The sequence below is a fragment of the Cololabis saira genome, chromosome 23, assembly GCF_033807715.1.
Source record: "Cololabis saira isolate AMF1-May2022 chromosome 23, fColSai1.1, whole genome shotgun sequence".
Lineage (NCBI taxonomy): Eukaryota > Metazoa > Chordata > Actinopteri > Beloniformes > Belonidae > Cololabis > Cololabis saira.
The window spans coordinates 30242992-30260569 of NC_084609.1; the positions used below are offsets into that span (position 1 = coordinate 30242992).

The 17578-nt window shown below is 40.5% G+C and overlaps 1 protein-coding gene across 1 annotated transcript in view; it reads right to left on the reverse strand.

Moving 5' to 3' along the window:
- Nucleotides 1-17578, reverse strand: part of LOC133424289 (pleckstrin homology domain-containing family A member 5-like) — a 141410-nt gene that overhangs the window by 6277 nt on the left and 117555 nt on the right. Inside the window, exons 19-27 of the mRNA XM_061714791.1 lie at nucleotides 16628-16708; nucleotides 16390-16539; nucleotides 16205-16306; nucleotides 14213-14321; nucleotides 14077-14120; nucleotides 9806-9932; nucleotides 4531-4652; nucleotides 3509-3700; nucleotides 1195-1281 (exon numbers count right to left, since the gene is read on the reverse strand). Coding sequence (XP_061570775.1) covers nucleotides 1195-1281; nucleotides 3509-3700; nucleotides 4531-4652; nucleotides 9806-9932; nucleotides 14077-14120; nucleotides 14213-14321; nucleotides 16205-16306; nucleotides 16390-16539; nucleotides 16628-16708 — 1014 coding nt within the window. The remainder of the gene's footprint in view (nucleotides 1-1194; nucleotides 1282-3508; nucleotides 3701-4530; nucleotides 4653-9805; nucleotides 9933-14076; nucleotides 14121-14212; nucleotides 14322-16204; nucleotides 16307-16389; nucleotides 16540-16627; nucleotides 16709-17578) is intronic.

Sequence of the window (17578 nt, forward strand, 5' to 3'; positions counted from 1 at the left end):
GGATTAAGGGCCTTGCTCAGGGGTGACTTTTGGTTGCAATCCAGGGGCTTGAACCTGGGTCCTCCAGACTCCAGCCCTCCTCTGTAACCACTAGGCTGCGTATAATGGGATACGAGACACTAGGAATCTCGTATCCCATTATTTTTTCTTAAACGCCGCCATATTTTATCCCAATATCCTACTATCTTCTGGCAAGACCAGAAAATCTGCACATCCATGTGTCCACAAAGACTCCAGCAGGCTGATGCTTACATACAGTTTCCTTCCTATTTTATCTTTATAAATTAAAAACACAAAACGTTCCTTCGTCCAATCAGCAACGAGTCATGTCGCTCGAAGGGTCCTACCCTTTCCGTTTTGGTTAATATGTTGTGTTTTCTCTTTTGCCGTTGTGTTTTCTCTTTTGTCGTGGTTTTTAATTTGTTGTTGTGTTTTCTCTTTTGTCGTTGTGTTTTCTCTTTTGTCGTGGTTTTTAATTTGTTGTTGTGTTTTCTCTTTTGTCGTTGTGTTTTCTCTTTTGTCGTTGTGGTTTTTAATTTGTTGTTGTGTTTTCTCTTTTGCCGTTGTGTTTTGCACTTCCAGGCCACTGTAATAAAGCGCCAATCACCTCTGACTGGTTTCTTGAACATGACAATGATTTTAACTACTCAAATGTCCCACAGTGTCCAGATCTCAGTCCAACAGAACCTTTGGGACGTGGTGGAACGGGAGATTCACATCATGGCTCTGCAGCCGACAAATCTGCAGCAACTGTGTGATTCTGTCATGTCAATATGGACCAAAGTCTCTGAGGAATGTTTCCAGGACCTTGTTGAACCTACGCCACGAAGGATTAAGGCAGTTCTGACAGCAAACTAGCAAGGTACACCTAACAAAGTGGTGAGTGTAGTTCTGTAACAGATTGTTGCTGGCGTCCACAGGTGCAGTAGCAAGGTAATGCCACTGGGGGGCAGTGTTCCACTGTCTAAAGGGTGTGCTGGTCTGTTTTACTCTGCTGTGAAAAACCCAGGTGTTTCAGTGGAAGTTCTGCGCTGTGCTGGAGCTGACTTGTTTCAATCACAGAAATGAGACTTGGTTTGTTGTTCTGAGATTTAAAGCACATGTGAACCACTTTCTTCTGTTAGATGAGGATGTTTGTTCTGCCTTCTATGTCTGGTTTCATCTAAATCTCCTAAGCCGTTTTCTTTGCAGTACCTGGTCTGGGCTGTCGGGGTCATTCTGCGTTTCGTCTTTCTCCAGCTGGACGTCAGTATTCTTCACCTCCTCCAACCTCAGTGTCTCCTGCAGGGTTGAAACCAAAACCAGTCATCAGCTCTACATCTCTGCTCAAACATCAGCATCTCGTGGAAAATGTGAAATTTTGGGATTTTTTTTTTTTTTAATGATTTTTTTATTGGAAATAGATTCACATTATACAACAGTAGTAAAACAAAATAACTGGGAATACTTCCATCCATTGGATGGAAATTTTGGGATTTATGTAAAAAAAATATGGCCAACCATCCAAATGATTAGTCTTTTATTTGAGGATCATGATCATGTAAAGTCATTTATCATCACACAGCTGTTTGATTTCTTTTTGAGACACAATAACTGAAAAACAAAAGTTTAGTCTAGAATGTTTGACGTTGATATAAAGACACAATCACGTGTACATGTCTGTTAAAGGTCAACACGCCTGTGGATTTCTGAACTGTAGTCAGCGGCCGTATACAGTACACACCAAAAGTCTGGACACACTTCCCAATTAGTTTGAATGAGAAGGTGTGTCCAAACGTTTAGTCTGTACTGTACGTATTAAAAAAATATATAGGTATAAGTAATAACTGTGATGTCCTCCACAGATGTATAAGTGGAGCTTTTGAGGCCTCTTTTTTAATCTCTGCACAGCGCCATGTTGGTAGTAACCAACTCCGCCCAACACCGGTTAATCCAAAAATGTTCAAATAGATGGAACAATCATACCTGTCTAGCTTATCCTAACCTGCAAAAACTCAAAATCTTACCAGGAATATTTGTCTTATTTATAGTTAAAATGTCTCTTTTTTAGTCAAACAAATCTCATTACACTTAAAACAAGTTTAATTACCAGAAAAATAACTTATTTGAAAATTTTCACCTGTTTCAAGTAAATTTTCACTTAAAATAAGTGGAAAAAAATCTGCCAGTGGAACAAGATTTTTTTGCTTGTAATGAGAAGATAAATCTTGTCCCACTGGCAGATTTTCTACTTATTTCAAGTGAAAATGTACTTGACCTACATCGAAGGGTGGCGCTAATGAGTCTAATTTCTTAAAAGGAGCCTCATGCTGCTTTAATTTTAATTGTTAAATTTCTGGAAAAGAAAAAAGTCAAATCATACATGAGAGAAACTATTTAGTTTGTGTCAAAATATTTGTACTTGTATCAAACTGAAGATGCATAATGCAAACCTGACATTTACTTTTAGTTCAGTTTGTGGAAAATGTTTGGCCTGGCTTTCTCTTTAAAACTTAAACAGTTATAAAGCATTACAAACTGTAACAATAGGGCAAACGCACAGCATTGTTTTGTATTTTGTGTCTTTCATATAAAAGACAATTTTTTCTAGTCATATGTTCCTCATTCAATGTTGTTAAAAAAATACTGCTATAACCTTGTATCGTTATCGTGACCTCAATATCGTGTATCGTACCGTATCGTGAGATTAGTGTATCGTTACACCCCTACTCTAAACCCAACCTGAAGTTTGGTTCAAATGAGTTTCAGATCAACCTGGCTCGGTTCAGTCTGGTTCAGATCAGTGTTATTCAGCTCATTCTGGTTTAGATCAACCTGGTATAGATCAGTCTGGTTTATATTAGTCTATGACTACGTTTACATGCAGTCAAAATTTGGGTTATTGCTAATATTCCGGTTACTGAAACATTCAGAATATTCCGTTTACATGGTAATTAATCATTCAGGATATCTGGATCAAACCAGCGACGCGCGGAGAACGTGATGACGCAATTCCCCTCATTTCCGCTTCTTCTTCCTGTATCCAAATTCAAAACAAATGCTGCTTCACCCAACTTTTCTCTCACCTTCTTTTAAATCTTCTATCCCGGTACTTTCTACCGTCTACAAATGCAGAAATGTTCATATCCTTCATTACATTTATGAAGTGATTAGTCTCCTCCTGGTCTTGTGTTTCTCCGTGTTTATAAGAACGTCCTGGACTCAAAAGACCAGGATTCCTTGTGAACAGAGCATGTGCAGAAAACACATTCCTGTTCTGTTTGATGGAGATATTCCGTTTGGCGTTTACATGACCCAATAATCGGGTTTTAAAAGGAGTTCGGTTATTCAAAGGGGTTATTGGTGTTTACATGGCCGTACAAATTCGGGTTATTGCCAATATTCGGGTTTTAAAAGGGTTATTGATGCATGGAAACACAGTCTATGTTAGTCTGTACAGAGCAGCCTGGTTCTGATCAGTGTTATTCAGCCTGGTGTAGATCATTGTGCTTCAGTCTACTGTGATCACCTGTGACATCAGCGGCAGGTATTCTCTGTTGAAGGACTGTGATCTTGACGGCGTCTCCCTCTTCTTCTCGCGGAGCAGTGTGGCTTCCTGGTTCCTCCTCATCCTCTCCAGCTGCTCCTCCACACTCATCCTGGCTCTGCCGACCTCTCGCTCCACGAACCCGGTCTGGTCCACGGCGCTCCTGGGCCGGTCCTGCCCAAACAACACGCTCACACTTAATCCTCCTCTGAACCTGATACTCATCTACACACAGCTCCAACAGAAGGGCTGACACAGACGATGGGAAGATCCACAACGTTCCCAAGGAGCTCCACAGGGCTTGGTTCTTGGACCACTAGATTGTTAATCTATGCCACCACTTTTTTTTTGGTAAATTTTATTTATGCGATGCAAGTCAGAGACAATCAATGTATACAAATATACAGTGGTTTCCCTTTTTTTTTTTTTTTTTTTTTTTAGCATAAACATAAATGAACATCTCCCTCCCTATTTGTCTTATTTCTAGTTAAAATGTCTCATTTTTAGTCAAGAAATCTCATTACACTTAAAACAAGAGTCATTACCAGAAAAATAACTTATTTGACAATTTTCACCTGTTTCAAGTAAATTTTCACTTGAAATAAGTAGAAAAATCTGCCAGTGGAACAAGATTTATCTTCTCATTACAAGCAAAAAAATCTTGTTCCATGGCAGATTTTTCTACTTATTTCAAGTGAAAATCTACTTGAAACAGGTGAAAATTGTTGTGTTTTCCAGTGATGAGTCTTGTTTTAAGTGTAATGAAGGTTTTTGACTAAAAATGAGACATTTTAACTAGAAATAAGACAAATATTCTTGTTAAGATTTTGAGTTTTTGCAGTGTGCAAACAGAGATGGTGGCTTCTTACTTCTCAGTCATTGTAACAAAGTGGTTATGTTGGGTCAGGTCAGATCCAGCTCAGCAGAACCTCTGATTTCCTCCCCCGTTCCTGTGGGGCTTCAGCTCACCTCAGCTCTGTGTTGAGGCTGCAGATGCCACTTACCGATCTGCACTCGGGCTTCTTAGGCTTCCTCAGCGTGACGTAGGAGGCGATGGTGCAGGACTCCGGAGGATTCATGGGGGACTTGGTCCTTGGGGGGACGATGCCCACCGGGTAGGGAGGAACTGCCGAGGGAACAGCAGAACGCAGTCAATCCACAACCACAAACACGCTGCTGCCGGGGATCTGCCGGACCTGAACCACGGTCCAGAATCACACATGGACCCTGGATCATCATGACCTGCTCTGGTGTTCTCCATCCCCCCGACCAAGTGACTTACCTTTTAACTTATTTTTTTACATTTTTATCTTTTATTTGGAAAAGAAAATGGGTAGATTTGTTTATATTTATGTACAGAAATTGGCAGCTAATTATATGTGTATGTATGCATGTGTATATACATATGTATGTATGTATGTATGTATGTATGTATGTATATGTATATATATATGTGTATGTGTGTGAATATGTGTGTAAGTAGATATAGATATAGAGCAGATGGAGTTAATATAGAGATACTATCGTGTAAATAAGTATATTTATATAAATATTTATACAGGCATGTGTGTAAAACTATATAGAAATACTCAACTACCGGTATGTGTATGTATAGGTAAGTGTGTGAGTATAATTATAGTATAGTTAGTTATTATAAATACGTGTTAATAAATGATTAGTGAATGGGGGTAGGATTAAATAATTTTACACTTCTTCCTACTCCTTTTTGCACACGTAATTAAGTTAAGTGTTAAAGTATGAAATGCTTTGTTTTTTGTTTGCTTTGTTTTGTTTTTTTATCTTCTCTTTAATTGTTGTCTTTTACATGTACAAAAAAAAAAATAAAATCTAATCAAGCCTTGATTTCACAGATGCAGATTTACCTAGCATCAAAATCACTTCAAGTAAGTTAACATAACATTAACATTTTCTAGAACTTCTGATGTCAATTTGCCTCCTGGCTCTTCCCAGAATTTTCTTCGTAAAATATTTACATGGAACCAGGAAAGATTCTCATCTTAAATAGTACATACAGAAAATTACACACAAAGCAGAATGAGTAAAGATCGTACTGATTATATCAATGTATCATATTACAAAACACATTTTGATCCCACTCCTCATTTTTGTCAAGTTAGCAAAAGTCAGACCTAATAGGTTTTATGTTCTCAGTCCACTTAGACACATCTGGTAACATTTCTCCTTCTCGATTTTTAGAAAGGATGACAACTTTTCCATTCTATATATTTCATATATTATTCCTATCCATTCATCTATAGTGGGGGATTCAGGTTTTAACCACCTCCTTTTTTGCTCGCTGCAAGGAGTATCTGTAGCAGTTTCTTATCTTTGTTATTCCACCCCTCAAATTGGACGTCACCCGTATATAGAGAGTCAAACCGGTCAGGAATTTTGACTCCATTTTGACTTTTTGACTTCACAAACACATTGTTAATGTGTTTGTGAATTTCCCCCCAATAGGGTACAATAACCTTGCAATCCCAAAATACATGGAAGTGATTGGCTTCCTGAGTCCTACATTTTCTCCAGCAATCATTGCTGCTTCCCTGGTGTCGCTTTTGTAGAGGTGGAATAAAAAACCTTACAATCAGTGCGTTTACATGGGAAGTTTAATTCCTTCTTAATTCAGAATTAAAATTAAATCAGATTTAAAATGAGTAAAAATGACCATGTAAACACCTAATTCCGAATGAAAATGGCCATTCTGAATTAAACTTAATTCCGAAGTAAGTGGCTGGTTTATTCTGATTTTAAATCCAAATAGAATAATTCCAGATCATGTTTAGACTCACTCCTCTTTAAATTAATTCCGGTCTTTCTTTCTGCTCGTTCCCTCCCCCGTCTGTCTCCATGACGCTTATATTCCACGCTGGGCTGGTTTTCCAAACAAAGTTTCAAGATGCAGCAGCAGTAAACGCTGGTCAAGAGCAGAGAACATTTATTTAATAAATAGCTTGGAGGACCTGGAGATAATTAAAAGAACAGATGGAAACAGGAAACATCAAAATTGTGAGCTTTTCAAAGTTGTAGCGGCTAAGTTAGTTTTTCTTCCGGTAGACGTAACTTCCGGTCCCCCCCCTAACCAATCAGAACCTTCCCAACCCAGACCTTAAGAGGAATTGGAGAAAGACCATCAAACGTGTTTTCCCTGTGTAGCCCTGTGGGGATTTGAGATTAAAAAGGCATTAATTAGTGTTAAAAAGTCATTTATTAGAGTTATTTTCAAAATAAATAACCTTTGAGATTGGAAAGAGAGAAAAAAAGGTTAATGGTTACGTTATGTCAAATGTTTATTTGTGTTATAAAAAAAGTGCATTTAATATGTTTTTATGCCATGATTGTGAATGTTATTGAGGCATTTTGCTGATGTTGAAGGTACAGAAGTAAATGTATGTATTTTAGCCGGGTACGGATGTTGGTCGGGTTGAGAGAAAAGACGCGAAGAAGAGGGAGAAGGCTAGAGCCATATGAAATCCGTTTTATTTTTTGCCCAATTCCGTTTTATTTTTTCTCAAATTCCGTTTTTTCCATTTTAATATTTCTGAATTCTGTATTTTGCTTTTTATCGTCATTTTTACCATTAAAAAAAGTGTCTGGTAAGTGGAAATGAATAAATGTCCACAATTTAATAATATATAACAGTCCATTTAATGTTTAAAGTGCCTGAAATTAGTGAAATACTGTTCAATTACATTTTAAAGAGAAATAATAAATAATAAACACTCCACCTCAGAGTTTTGTTATAAAAATAACATAAAGTGCACAAATGAACAACAATAATGCATCAAACTATGCAACAATGCAGGCAGCAACTTAAATATTTAAGTTAAATATTAACACTGTATAGCAGGGGTATTCAACTTTAAGAGGTCCATTTAGAGAAAATTTACTCAAGCGAAGGTCCAGAACATCATAATATATATGTATGTGTATATATATATATATATATATATATATATATATATATATATATATATTCAAGTAGCCTCATAGTTGTATCAACATCTGCATCTGACTGTTATATTAAAAAAAGTACATATTTGCAACTTAACATGTGTAACTTTAATTACACATATTTTTCTCTCTTAAAAATAAAATAGATTTTATTTTATTTCAAATGCTATCTTATTTTATTTATTTACCAGCAGTTTGAATTTCCCCTTTTCTTTGTTAATTGTCTCAACACATTTTTATAATAAATTAATATAAACACATCTTAACAATTGAACAGTTTTGCAGTTTTTCTTTCTTCCCCTGTAATAATCTTTGCGGCCCACTAGATGGCGCTCGCGGCCCAAGTGTGGGCCGCGGCCCTATGGTTAAGAATCACTGCGTCGTTTCGTTCTCGGGCAGCGATCCTCCCTGCTTGCAGTGTTTCACTAGAAACGGTCGTAGCTTCTTAAGCTTGTTCAAAGGGATATCAGACTCGGCGCAAACAGCCACAAAGTCTTGCAGGGCTGGTGTGCTTTGAGAAGCACGTTGTTTTTCCTTGTTCCTTACATGGCTTTTGGAGGCTATGTGATCGTCGCACGTGTTTTTTCGAGTCCAGTCCACCGTATGTTGACAATATTTACAAAAAAGCTTGTTGCCTGATGCATAGAAGTCAGCGTACTGCTCTGCTCTGTATGTAGCACTTAGCGTGGAGTTCCGTAACTTTTTTGCAGACCCTAGAGGGGAGGGAGCCGCTCGCTTGGATGTCATTGTTTTTTGTGGAGCACTGTGGAAGTGGAAGTACACGCCCGTACCATTTTATTGTGAAAATCAGAGAGCTCTGTTTCCGCCCTAACACACAGCACAACTGCATGGAGGACGCTGGTCAGTTATCTTAACTCACATAAACACATTGAACATCCTGTTAAACCTTCAAATTAAAATGTAAAACCATTTGACGATCATGATGTAAACAGCAGCACGTGTGTGTTGTGTATATGCGCGTTCGCGTGCGTGGCTTAAGCTCGCTCCACCGTCTTCACTTGATTTCTAATGTTCCATTTTCTCCCGAAAACTGAATTTAAACCCAGATTAGGGCCAATTCTGTAATATTCCGCGTTTTATTCTAATTCCATTTTTATTGGTCATTTCCGCGATTCCGTCCGCGATTCCGTTAACACGGATTTCATATGGCTCTAGAGAAGGCGCAGGGAGGACGGGGCAGAGAGACGCAGGAGGGACGACATGAGAGCGGAGGAATGACGGTCGGCAGGAAACCAGGAAAACGTGGGCAGCTTTGGCTAAAAGTCTGTCGAGTTTTATGGTTTTTTCACCAGAGTCGAGCAGGAGTTGGGCCAGGACTCTGAAAAGACGTGTGGTGATGGTCGTGTGCGGTCCAGTGGCAAACTGAACCCGAGAACGACCATGCAGCAAAGCTAGAGGCTAGTCCAGCCGCACGTGGTTTCCCGGGACGTTGTGGAGGGCGCGGCCAGCTACCTGGGCGGCAAGGACCGGGAGAAAAGCGGGCGTGGAGCCGAGCAACGCGGGATTGGCAGTGGAGGTTCCTCATGGCGGGTCCTCTTCGCAACACCTCATCTCTCCTCCGGCCATCAGTCTGTGTGTGTGTGTGTGGATACGACACTCGGGGGGTAAGGTACCTTTTTTCTTTTGTCGCCATTTCATGGTGAAACAGCCATTTTGTTTTAGGCTTCAACGCACACGAGCTACATTTAGGCCTGCAACGTTGGGACAATTAATTGAGAGTGCTCAATTTAATTGGCACGTGTTTTATTTTTGAGTTTATGGAGACCCTTTAAAGTGGGATACATTATATTCTTTCATTTTGTGAACGAGCTGTTTTTGTTTTATCTGTTTGAAACCAAGTTTGAGTAAACAATTGATTTTTTGGTAAACTGGTTTGGTTATTGAACGTAACAGGTGGTATTTTTTAAGTTTATTACAAAAACCCATTTTTTTGGTTTGGAGGAAAAAAGAGCTCAGGTTAGCCACCTCTCACTTATAGGTTTTCACCCTAGAGAGGCGCTACACCTGTAAACCTCAATTCGGAATTACTATTTCCATGTAAACTTGGAGGAAAATAGTCGGAATAATCGGAATTATTTAATTCGGAATAATTAATTCCGAATTAAAATACCTCATGTAACTGTGGCCATTGTTTTTCCAACAGAATTCTCGTTATGTAGATGAGTTAATTGAATTCCATTGTACTTAACAAATTTTACTCCAGACTTCCTCTGTAAAAATTAAATTTCCCTCCTTCTTCCACTTGTATTTTCTGGTTTGGCCTGGACAATCTCCGTGACTTACCTTTGGAGACGTCTTTACTCTCAGCGGACGCCTCAGTCCTGTCCTTGTCCTCGTTGGTGGCCTCGTCCCCCTCCTCCTTCACCGTGGTCAGCTCAGGTTCACTCTTGTACAGCCGGTAGTCTGTATTCTGCAGCGAGGGCCAGGAACACCAGGTCAGAACACACACTCAGATGTTCAACACAGATGTTCAACACAGCTCCAGCAGCTTCCTCCAATCATTCTGCTCCAGTGTTTGGCAGAACTAGGGTTCTACCAAACACAGGAATAAAATATGGAGCAGATGTGAGAGGATGTCCGCTGAGTTGAACAGAAACATGTAGAGCTGCAGAGAAGATGAGAGGTAAATAAAAACGGTCTATGGATGGTACATCATGATAACTTGTGTGAGGCAACGGTGGAGGCGCTGGAAGTCTTTGTTGAAACGTTTCTAGGAGAATCCACAAGCACTGCACAGACACCAGGAATGTTCACCAGCTAAGCAAAGTGGTGCATGGAATAAAGCATCACGTGTTAAAAAAACAATGAAAACCAGTCATGGGTCAATATTCCAGAGCAGGAGCACGATGAAGACCAGGGACCAGGATGGAGCAGGACGTGCAGGAGGAGCCGTGGTGGGATGAAGCACATCTGAGCTGGACCGTGAAGATGGGGGATGGATGGATGGATGGATGGATGGATAAATGGATAGATGGATAGCTGGATAGATTAATAAATGGATAGATGGATAGCTGGATAGATGGATGGATTAATAAATGGATAGATGGCTAGATGGATAGATGCCTGGCTGAATGGATGAATAGATGGATGGCTGTTTAAAAGTATGAACAGATGGATGGTTGGGATGATAGATGGATGAATGCTTGGAAGTATGAATGCTTGGAAGTATGAATGGTTGTATGTATGTATGTATGTATGTATGTATGTATGTATGTATGTATGTATGTATGTATGTATGTATGTATGTATGTATGTATGTATGTATGTATGTATGTATGTATGTATGTATGTATGTATGTATGTATGTATGTATGGTTGGAAGTATGAACATATGGGTGGTTGGAAGTATAGATGGATGGATGGTTGGAACTATAGATGGTTGGAAGTATGGATGGATGGATGGATGGATGGATGGAAGGATGGTTGGGAGTATGAACAGATGGGTTGTTGGAAGTATGGATGGAAGTATAGATGGATGGTTAGAAGTATGAACAGATGGGTGGTTGGATGTATGAATAGATGGGTGGTTGGATGTATGAACAGATGGGTGGTTGGGAGTATGGATGGATGGATGTTGGATGCATGAATAGATTGATGGTTGGATGCATGAATAGATTGATGGTTGGATGCATGAATAGATTGATGGTTGGGAGTATGGATGGATGGATGTTGGAAGTATGAATAGATTGATGATTGGATGTATGAATAGATTGATGGTTGGATGTATGAATAGATTGATGGTTGGGAGTATGGATGGATGGATGTTGGAAGTATGAATAGATTGATGGTTGGATGTATGAATAGATTGATGGTTGGATGTATGAATAGATTGATGGTTGGGAGTATGGATGGATGGATGTTGGAAGTATGAATAGATTGATGATTGGATGTATGAATAGATTGATGGTTGGATGTATGAATAGATTGATGGTTGGGAGTATGGATGGATGGATGTTGGAAGTATGAATAGATTGATGGTTGGATGTATGAATAGATTGATGGTTGGGAGTATGGATGGATGGATGTATGAATAGATTGATGGTTGGGAGTATGGATGGATGTTGGAAGTATGAATAGATTGATGGTTGGGAGTATGGATGGATGGATGTATGAATAGATTGATGGTTGGGAGTATGGATGGATGCTGGAAGTATGAATAGATTGATGGTTGGGAGTATGAATACATTGGTGGTTGGATGTATGAACAGATTGGTGGTTGGATGTATGAACAGATTGATGGTTGGGAGTATGGATGGATGGATGGATGGTTGGATGTATGAATAGATTGATGGTTGGAAGTATGAATAGATTGATGGTTGGATGTATGAATAGATTGATGGTTGGAAGTATGAATAGATTGATGGTTGGAAGTATGAACAGATTGATGGTTGGAAGTATGAAGAGATTGATGGTTGGATGTATGAATAGATTGATGGTTGGATGTATGAATAGATTGATGGTTGGAAGTATGAATAGATTGATGGTTGGATGTATGAATAGATTGATGGTTGGATGTATGAATAGATTGATGGTTGGAAGTATGAACAGATTGATGGTTGGAAGTATGAAGAGATTGATGGTTGGCAGTATGAATAGATGGGTGGTTGAATGTATGGATGGATGGATGGTTGGGAGTATGGATGGATGGGTGGTTGAGAGTACGGATGGATGGATGGTTGGTTGGATGAATAGATTGATGGTTGGGAGTATGGATGGATGGATGGATGGTTGGAAGTATGAATAGATTGATGGTTGGATGTATGAATAAATTGATGGTTGGGAGTATGGATGGATGGGTGGTTGGGAGTACGGATGGATGGATGGTTGGTTGGATGAATAGATTGATGGTTGGAAGTATGAATAGATTGATGGTTGGATGTATGAACAGATTGATGGTTGGGAGTATGAACAGATTGATGGTTGGGAGTATGAATAGATTGATGGTTGGAAGTATTAATAGATTGATGGTTGGAAGTATGAATAGATTGATGGTTGGAAGTATGAATAGATTGATGGTTGGAAGTATGAATAGATTGATGGTTGGATGTATGAACAGATTGATGGTTGGGAGTATGGATGGATGGATGGATGGGAGTACGGATGGATGGATGGTTGGAAGTATGAATAGATTGATGGTTGGGAGTATGAACAGATTGATGGTTGGGAGTATGAATAGATTGATGGTTGGAAGTATGAATAGATTGATGGTTGGATGTATGAATAGATTGATGGTTGGAAGTATGAATAGATTGATGGTTGGAAGTATGAATAGATTGATGGTTGGAAGTATGAATAGATTGATGGTTGGAAGTATGAATAGTTGGGTGGTTGGAAGTATGAATAGATTGATGGTTGGGAGTATGAATAGATTGATGGTTGGAAGTATGGATGGATGGATGGTTGGAAGTATGGATGGATGGGTGGTTGGGAGTACGGATGGATGGATGGTTGGTTGGATGAATAGATTTATGGTTGGGAGTATGGATGGATGGACAGTGTGAAACCTTGGCGGTTCTTACACTATGGGCTCCGTTCCTGCGTTCCTTGCGTTCTTCAGGGCGGTGGGAGTGGGGGGTTCTGTTGTGGTGTGGGTGGTGGGGGGGGCGATCTGAGCAGTCATAGCTGTGGGGGAGGGGCGGGCGGGGGGGGAGGCTGTTGGTATTGGTGGGAGGGCTGAGGGGCAGCGCTGTTACTCCCTGTTAAAAGTTAAGACAGTTAACGGGTCATTCACAGACCTGAACCCACTGTTACATAAAACCCAGAACCAGAAAACCACCGAGGAGAAAAACACACGGAAGGACCTGAAATGACTCTTTAATTTACTTTGACTTCAATACACTGTCCATTTTGTCTAACAAACATGTTGGACGCTGATTGGAAACGCCAACACAAATTGACATATGGATTAATTAAAACAAAACGGTCCTGAGTGGGAGGCATGAAGAATCAAGAAGCAGAAGCCGTGACCAAGACAGGATCCATCCAAGTTCCACCATCAGGTTCTGTCTTGGTCCTGGAACACTAGGAAACGCTCTAAAACCTTGTCATGGTCCTGGAGGGGGCAACAGTTTATCCAGCAGGTCAGAGCCGGCCCAACGCATAAGGGAACTAAGCGGCTGCTTAGAGCCCCGTGACCACTAGGGGGCCCCCAAGAGTTAAAAATGTTTTTTTGCTTGTAATGAGATAAAGATAAATCTTGTTCCATTGGCAGAATTTTTCTACTTATTTCAAGTGAAAATCTACTTTAAACAGGTGAAAATTGTCAAATAAGTTATTTTTCTGGTAATGAGTCTTGTTTTAAGTGTAATGAGAGTTTTTGACTAAAAATGAGACATTTTAACTAGAAATAAGACAAATATTCTTGTTAAGATTTTGAGTTTTTGCAGTGTGTGATGACGTCATTAATGCACACTGGAATCGAAAAATGGAATCGCTTGAAAAATATGCAAACGATTCCAAGTAATTGAAACACTGGGAACCGGTTCTGAACAAGAACCGGTTCTGGATTCCCAGCCCTAGTGACAGAGGTGTTGTGGTTGGGAACACTGACGTACCTCGTCCTGGTTCTCACTGGACGGAGGTTTGGAACCAGGAACACCTGCAGAACACATGAGATGCCATTAACGCTCTGCTGCTTTATACAGGGAAAACTGAGCCTGATCTGTCTGATGGGGAAGCAGAGAAACTCACCGTTGTCTGAGCTGCGCTGGGGTCTGGTTTTCGACAGAGCCTCCATCACATCCTGGATCCTCCACAGCTCCTTCTGGATCTGGATGTGCCGCTGGCTCGGAGGTTCTGTCTGAAACCAAGACACAGATGCATGATTACAACCGTGGACCTGATACTGGTGAATACTGCTCCTTGGCCTTGACTTCGCAAACTCACTTCTGCTTGGAAGGGGGGAAAAATGATAGATAACAGGAGTGAGCGGATACCGGTGTCTGTAATGGTCCCGTAAAGCCAGGGCCGCCGCAAGGGGTGTGCGAACCGTGCGTTTTTTCCCTTATAAATATCAACAGTCACGTTCCATTACAGACCTAAATGTGTACTAGTCATTGCACATATCAATAAATATATGTGCAATGATGCACGTGTCTGTTGTTCAATACAACTGCGTCAGACCAAGCGCAGACACAAGCTGCTCTGATCCAGACGGGGAAGTTGGAACAAACTGTCACACAATGTTGAGAGAACGAGACAGATTCAGGAAATTTCCATCAGGGAATGAAAAAATAAAAAAAAAAATAAAGAAAATGGAAGAGTTTAATGCCTCTCTGAAAGGCTTGTTTGATAAATTTGTTACAAAAATCACCGATCCGACCGGGTCTCAAGCAGCCATGGGGCCCCGCGTCATGGCAAAACCAAATGATGATGAGGCGGGGGAAGGTATCCAGTATTTTGCTAATTGGAGAGTTAAAATTGCGCATAGACACCCGATACGACCCGAAAAACCCAAAAAATTTCGCGCGCGTGAGCGTAGCGAGCGCGCGAAGGCCCCCCCCCAGCCTTTTCGCACAGGGCCTCGCAAATCTCCCAGGCGGCTCTGCGTAAAGCCTTTATTGTCATATTGCATACAATGAAGGCAGGAGCGCTGCTCTGCTTGGTATTTACAAAGAAAAACAATAATAAAATACAAAGTACAGTAAAAGTTTAAAACATTTTGCACGTTTTGGTGGGTGGGGGGGCAGCCGAGCTCTCCATCCTGCTGCTGTGCACTCAGCGTCCCACCCTGATACAGTACCAGGATGCTCTGAAGAGGGACATGCTTTTAAAATCAGGCTCAAGACTCACCTTTTTAAATTGTCTTTTAGCTGATTCCTTTTAGTCTTTCTTGTATCCCCTTGTTTTAACTAGCAGTTCTTGTTGTTTTAACCCAGGTCTTATGCTCTTAAGGTTTTAAGTTGTTCTTATGTTTGTTTTGGCAGGTCTTGCTTTCTAGACCTACTTTTAGGATTTTATGTTAAACTTTTAAACTCTTTTAGTGTGTATTTTCACCTCATAGCCTATTTTATCCTGCTTTCTTGTAGCTTTTAGCTCCAGTGTTTCCTCATGGGGAGCCTCCATGCTGGGAGTGACTCTGGCCTGCAGGGGGGTCGTAATAATAATAATAATAATTAAAGCTGCAAGCAGCGATGAACGGGTCTATGTCAAACCATTCAAAAAATATGGCAGAAAACAGGAACTATCAAATATTGACCAATCAGAAGAAGGGGCGGGGCTAATTCAGGCCAATGAAGGTCAAGTACTCAAAACCGAGTCCGATGACACCACCCACGACTCTTTATGTCAAACCATTCAAAAGTTATGGCAGTTATCAAATACGGACCAATCAGATGAAGGGTAGGTGCGCTTTTTGGCGTCTATCGTGGCCACGGTAACGCTTTTGACTGAGAAAAGTAATGCGCATCGTCGCAGGATGGAGACGCACATTTTGATGTGTAACACACCTAGGTGCACGTTACGGTTCGGGCGAAGAAGTGGCATAAATTGCGCCAAAATGCACTGCGTTTAAGGAGGTCCAGGATGAGTTCTTTACTTTTAGTGGTGTTCAGTGAGAGGTTGTTGACCAGTTACCAACCTCACCTCTGGACCTCTGACTGGTGTCTGTGACGGTCCTGTGTGTGTGTGTGTGTGTGTGTGTGTGTGTGTGTGTGTGTGTGTGTGAATGTGTGTGTGTGTTACCTGAGGGCTCCCCAGAGCTTCCAGCTGCTCCAGCAGGTTGCTCTTTGCCAGAGTGACGTCACCCTCCAACCGCTCGTAGTCTGTCCAGGACTGCTGCAGCTCCTGCAGACCACACCCCCGGATTAGAGGACGTGTGTGTGTGTGTGTGTGTGTGTGTGTGTGAGTGTAAGAGAGTGTGTGTTCACCGTGCTGACTCTGGACAGCTCTCTGCATGTGCTCAGTAAGCCGCTCTGCAGCACGTCTCTCTGCTGGAGCAGACTCTGATTGGCTGCCATGTCACTGCCCTGCTCGCTGAGCTCCTGACTGGCCGACAGCAGCGCCGTCTCCAGGGTGTGCTGTACACACACACACACGCACAAACACACACAGGTAGGTAAATCTGGGTTAAGCAGACCTAAAACTCTCCGTGTCTGAAGGCAGTACCTTCTCTCTGTGCAGCTGCTGCAGTTTGTCCTCCTGCATCCTCACTGTCTTGTCCTGTTCACACAGGCGACTCAGCTTGGTCTAACACACACAAACACATAACTTACTAACATCATTCATGGATATAGCTGTGTCTAAACAACCAAACGGCCTGTACTCAAAGATAACCTTTTCCCAAGACAGACATGAGCACAGGACAAGTTAGCAGGGGTCATGTTTCTATTCCTCTACCAAGATCAAATGCAATGAAAATAACTTCTATGTCCAGGTTCATCTCACAGTGGAACAGGTTTATGCCGTTACTAAAGCAACAAGCAGAGACAGTTTTAAAAAGAAACTAAAAAGGTTCCTTTTGGGTACAGACATACACAACGTTTAATATATATGTTTAATAGACATTTTGTGATGTACTGTATAGTGTATGAAATATACAGCTCAATGTAGTTAGAAATTGTGATAATTACCACTATAGTGACGTTGCTAATGTAAAGATGCGGGGGGGTTTAATGGAGGGATGTAATTGTATTTATTTATGTATTCATATATTCAAAGTGTAAAGTATTATATGACGTATACAGGACTGTCTCAGAAAATTAGAATATTGTGATAAAGTTCTTTATTTTCTGTAATGCAATTAAAAAAACAAAAATGTCATACATTCTGGATTCATTACAAATCAACTGAAATATTGCAAGCCTTTTATTATTTTAATATTGCTGATCATGAATTACAGCTTAAGAAAATTCAAATATCCTATCTCAAAAAATTTGAATATTATGGGAATCTTAATCTTAAACTGTAAACCATAATCAGCAATATTAAAATAATAAAAGGCTTGCAATATTTCAGTTGATTTGTAATGAATCCAGAATGTATGACATTTTAGTGTTTTTTAAATTGCATTACAGAAAATAAAGAACTTTATCACAATATTCTAATTTTCTGAGACAG